Raw genomic sequence first — 5254 nt, 5'->3', positions numbered from 1 at the left:
ACCTGGCAAAGGAGGGCAGGGACCAGATCGCTCTCATCTCCACTCCCTCCCGTCCACCCAGTAGACAGTGGACTTTGCTGTCAGAAAGCAGTTCTGTCCCAGCTCTTCAGCCTAGCTTCCTAGACTTCCAGTGCACCTAGTGACCCTCCTAACGCCTCTGCTAGCCCTTCTCCCCTGCCAGTCAGGGCGCGGGCACTGCCAAGGGTCTCTCTCCTTAGCATCCTCTTCCAATCGCGGCAACCTGCCAAGCCACCCACTCTGGGGACCCAGGGCATGAGGCAGCGCCGAGGGAAGGGAGGATGCGGCACCAGGAGGTGCCAAACTGAAATCTGGCTGGAAGACCTGCTTGTCTGGGCAGGAAACACTGGGCAGATGGTGCCTGGATGCTCTGCCTTGGCTGTGACTTTCATGGGGGTTACCTGGAGGGGACAGAACGCCAAACACAACTCAAGAGGCTGGTACCCCCATTTTTCAGATGAGAAGACTGAGGAAGGACCAAGGGAGCTGCTGAAGGTCACAGAACTACTAACAGCCAGGATCTGAACCCACAGCCTCTGATTCCAAAGTCATATTTTCTCCGTGCTGCAGAACTGCCTCCTGCTACAAGGGCATGGGTCCCTGCTCCCCACCTCCTTCTCTGCGGGTACCGATGTCTCCCTTTCAATCCCCCGCACCCCAGAGGGATGCGCCGCTCCAGCCTCTGCCCATCAGCAACCTTTTCTCAAGGAGGATGAGGTCAGAGCACTCCCGGTCTGGTGCAAGTGCTAAATAATTCATGCAGCTGCTGTGAACAGGGGCTGCAGCTTCCTGGAGGGCCCACAGTGGAGACAGCAGACAGGAAACACATTCTGGTCCCTGGCACCTGTGCCTGACCTTGGCGCGTCCTCTGGGGCTAATGAAAATGCTGGCCTTGGCGAGAATGGCTTGGAGGGCCGACAGACCCTTCCGAGCAGCACCCCCACGGGGCAGGCACTTAGCCTCCGTTGCTTGCTCTCTTCTATGAGCTGCGAGGGGCTGACGAACAAGTGCAGGGCCATGAGTAAACTGGAAAGTCAGGCATGGCACTTGGCAGGTCTTCATGGCCCGGGGGATTTATCAGCCATCTCTGGTTCTGGTATGCCTTTCTGTGCACTGAGAATCTCACCCAATAGGTGTCCTGGCTGCCTCTTCCAGCCATGCCAGGCAGCAACAGGGATACTATTGGGGTTGCCCCCCTCCCCACTTACATCTTGTGTAGGTGTCAGAGTTCTCTGGCCTTGACTGGTTGAGAGCTCAGTGGTTTTTGGAGGCCTGGTTTTCCTCAACAGAGAAAAAGGTTAGTTGGAATCAAACAGCCTTTGCTGGTATAAAAAGCAAGAGGACTAGCAGGGAAATACACATGAAAAAAATCCCAGAGGCAGGGTGGGGGGTGGGGGAGCAGGCACCTGGAATCCCAGCTACATAGAAGGCTGAAATGGAGAATCGCTTGAGGTCAGGAATTCGAGACCAGCCTGGGCAATGTAGCAAGACCCTGTCTCTAAAAATAAAATAATAATTAAAAAAAAAAAAACTAGTAACTCCCAGAAGAATTTATGAACACATAGGAATTCAATGGCAGTAAGCCCTCACCCACGGAGGGTAAGGTCATTTAATTCTGAGCAGTTATGAAGTCCAAAGTCCTCGGTTTGACAGTGGTGGGTATGAGATTTCCCACGGTGTTGGCTGGATGATGGTGAACGTGCGACAGGCTCTGCCTCTTCTAGTTTTCTTCCATTCAATGCTTGTTTGTGATGCCACTCGACCACCTCAAAGAAGCCACCTCTTTCCTCCTAAGAACTCATCTAACTTCTTCTCCACTTAGCCTGGGCAGGAGTAAGCAGGGCCAGTGGGTACTCCTGAATACAGGCAGGTCTGCATCTTTTAGGAGCCCATCCCACCCTGAGCCTGACGCGCAGAGCCCCCAGAGGACTCAGGCTATACACAAACCCGCGTCCACTGGAGACTGCAGCCTCTGGGCAACAGGCACTGCCAGGGACTCCTTTGAAATTATCACATAGGAAAGCAACGCAGCGCCTTGATTCACTAAGGGGTCTTGGGGCTGCTAAGCTAGACCAAGCGCAGCGTGAAGTCCACAGAGCTCCCTGCTTTCCTTCCACTGGAGGGAAATAACACTCTGTTCATGGACTTCAGCAAGCAACAAAGACAGGCCGGGGGCCACAGTCAGGGCTGCAGTCCTACTCTGCAGGGATTGCTCACCCAATTTAGCTCTGGAAAAGTACGCCAGTGACAAAGGCACAGGCTGCTGGGGATGGGAGTAGCACCAGAGGGCTGTGGGACTGACTACAGGGCACCTCCCCAGAGAGCTGCTCTGGTCGTCACCCTCCACCCCGGCACCCAGAGGTGCTGCTGGGCTGGGGACTGAGCTCTAGGGCCCACCTTGGATAAGGGCAGGAAAAACCCCAGGAAGACAATGCTATAGAGAGCTCATTTTCACAAGCCTGGAGCTGTGCCCATCTGTGTCCTCGGTGCCAGCATCATGGAGGTCCTGAGAAGGCACCCTCTTCACTAGGTGACCGCCAGGATCCTCTGGAGCATGTCTGAGGGCTCAGAACACAAGAGGCTCCTCCAGTGATGAACTGGCACCAGCACATCCAGGTGCTGCTCAAGATGAGGTAGAAACTCAACACATCTGACCATCAGGAAATAGCAGAGTCTTTAGTCCTGGATCCCACTTACCTGAGGATCCCACTTACCTACTTACATATCTGCCCATCAGGAAATAGCATAATCTTTAGTCCTGGATTTCACGGGCCTCCCACGTCCCACAAGTCCCAGTCATGAGAGAGGCCTAGACTCCAGTTCATCTGGTCCAGGGCTCTCCACTGGTCCCTGAGAATGCAGTCCGAACCCCGACCCCACGTGTCCTAACGGTACTTCCAAGCCCTGACCAGAGATGTTGGAATAGCCACAGCAGGCCCCTACAGCATTCCCAGAACCTGTGAGATCTAGGTAATCAGGGTCATGAACACCTGTTCCTGCCACAGGAGCCACCTTGAACCCCAGATGCCAGGGTGGCCTGCCATTCCCAACTCCTTAGTGAGCTGTCCATGAGGTACTGCTGGATAAAGAGAGCTGCCCTCATCCCAGCATGCTCATCCTCGTCCCAGACGGTGAGGGGCACTGGGGGCAGAGCTCAGGCAGGGCTGGCCCTGGCTTGCTGGTGGGACCCGCTTTGTGGAAGATGGGGACGGCTCAGGGGCTCTCAAGTGAAACACCCCAGGGGTTCAGATCCGGGACCCATAGGCCGTGGAGAGAAGCAGTGTGCAGTGTGCCCAAGCCTCGGGCTGAGCTCTGCCCCCATCTCAGTGACCTTCCACAGTCCAGGTGGTGGCAGGAGGCCCTGGTGAGAAGGGCAAGGATCAACTGCTGCCCTGGCTTGGCCTCCAAGACTCATGGAGGAGATCCATCTAGGCAGAGGGCGGGACAAGCCAGTGCCAGACACCAAGATGGCAGGGCCAGGAAGGTCCAGAGTCAAGACGGTGCACTGAGGCCTGTTGTTCACAGAGGGGAGGATGACAATCTGAAGAACCACAGCCTGGGGACATAGGGGCTATGATTTGGTGAGGGGTGGGGTGTGTCAAGAGGGAAGTTGGAGGCAGCCTGGGGGCCTGCGGACAGCTCCTTGCAGCTGCAGCCACCTGGGAACCAGGAAGATGGGCTGGGCAGGAAAGGGAGGTGGCCCTAGGTCCTCCAGTCACACACTCAGGGCTTCATGGGGGCCCACTCGGTCCACTGCTTCAGGTCGGTGGCCTCTGGCCCCTCCCAGCTCCAATGACAAGGACAGGAAAGGTGCTGGGCCCAGCCCAGCCTGGGTACAGAGGAATGAGGATCAGGATGCCGTGCGGTCCCGGGAAGAGGGCTTCTACCATCTCGTTTTACTTTGCGGGGACTGAGCCTAAAGTGACCAGAAAGAACAAGAGTCAAAGAGGACTCTACCGCGCAGGGCCCAAGCACTAGTTTGTACTTAAAAATAGTGTTTCAGTCCCCAGGAGGCTGATGCAATCTGAGCACAGAAGGAGAAGTTTGGGAGAAGTTTATTTTTTTTTCCAGCAACCTTTCTCTCCCTTTCAAGTTGTTTTTTTCCCCCCCCCCAGCAACTTTTCTCTCCCTTTCAACAAAAACATTTTTTCCCCTACAACCGGTATCAGAAAATAGCTTCTGACTAGTTGGGGAGAAACATTCCCAAGCCTGGGAGGAGCAGGCTCCCCGGGGCAGGCCTGGCAGCCCCCGGCAAAGCCTTGAGCAGCGTCCAAAGGTCAGGACCCTGCTGTCTCATCCACACAGCTGGAAGTGCCACCCACTGGACTGACTTACCCAGGGTGGGCCACGGAGAAAGGCTGCTGGACGTCAGAGTCTTAGGAAAACCTGGTTGGGGTTGGCCTGACCTCTCTGGGTCAGTTCGCTTACCTGTAAAAGGGGGTGGTGTAACCAGTCTGAGGCCCTGTCTCACCCCAAAATGGTACAGTTCTAGGATTTTGACTCGGGAAAAGGGAGAGCATACTAGTCCCGCCCACCTTCCAGGGCAGTCTTGGGGATTAAAATGAGCTGATGGGCCGGGTGAGGTGGCTCATGCCTGTAACCCTAGCACTTCGGGAGGCTGAGGTGGGCAGGTCACTTGAGGCCAGGAGTTCAAGACCAGCCTGGGCAACATGGTGAAACCCTGTCTCTACTAAAAATACAGAAAGTTCGCCAGGTGTGGTGACACACGTCTGTAATCCCAACTACTCAAGAGGCTGAGGCAGGAGAATCACTTGAACCTGGGAGGCGGAGGTTGCAGTGAGCCGAGATTGCGCCACTGCACTCCAGCCTAGGCAACAGACCAAGACTCTGGCTCAAAAAAAAAAAAAAAAAAAATTAAATTAAATTAAATTTAAAAAAATGAGCTGCTGAGGAAAGGCTTTTGCTTAGTATAAAGTACTGAGCAAACTGACTTTCTTTTTTTGAGACAGAGTCTCGCTCTATTGCCCAGGCAGGAGTGCAATGGTGCAATCACAGCTCATTACAACCTCGACCTCCTGGGCTTAGGAGATCCTCCCACCTCAGCCCCATGAGTAGCTGGGACTAATGCCTGGCTAATTAAAACACCTTTTTTTTTTTTTTTTTAGAAAAAAAAGGGTCTCACTATGTTACCCAGGCTAGTCTGGAACTTCTGGGCTCAAGCGATCCTCCCACCTCGGCCTCCCAAAGTGCTGGAATTACAGGCTTGAGCCATCGC

At 54.6% G+C, this 5254-nt stretch overlaps 1 protein-coding gene across 4 annotated transcripts in view; it reads right to left on the bottom strand.

Moving 5' to 3' along the window:
• Positions 1-1586: 1586 nt before the first annotated feature.
• The window catches only part of GPRC5C (G protein-coupled receptor class C group 5 member C), a 23480-nt gene continuing 19812 nt past the window's right edge, over positions 1587-5254 (bottom strand). For 3 of the 4 annotated variants that reach the window (XM_017884854.1, XM_017884849.1, XM_017884852.1), the window contains exons 5-6: positions 4354-4446; positions 1587-3934 (exon numbers count right to left, since the gene is read on the bottom strand). In XM_017884854.1, the coding sequence (XP_017740343.1) occupies positions 4387-4446 (60 nt within the window). In that variant the 3' untranslated portion in view covers positions 1587-3934; positions 4354-4386. The remainder of the gene's footprint in view (positions 3935-4353; positions 4447-5254) is intronic. The other variant, XM_017884850.1, reaches the window with a different exon arrangement.

This window comes from Rhinopithecus bieti, unplaced genomic scaffold (genome assembly GCF_001698545.2).
Source record: "Rhinopithecus bieti isolate Rb0 unplaced genomic scaffold, ASM169854v2 scaffold_13400, whole genome shotgun sequence".
Classification (NCBI taxonomy): Eukaryota; Metazoa; Chordata; class Mammalia; order Primates; family Cercopithecidae; genus Rhinopithecus; species Rhinopithecus bieti.
Note: the sequence above shows the minus strand (reverse complement) of the source record. Positions and strands in the feature narration are given on the sequence as shown.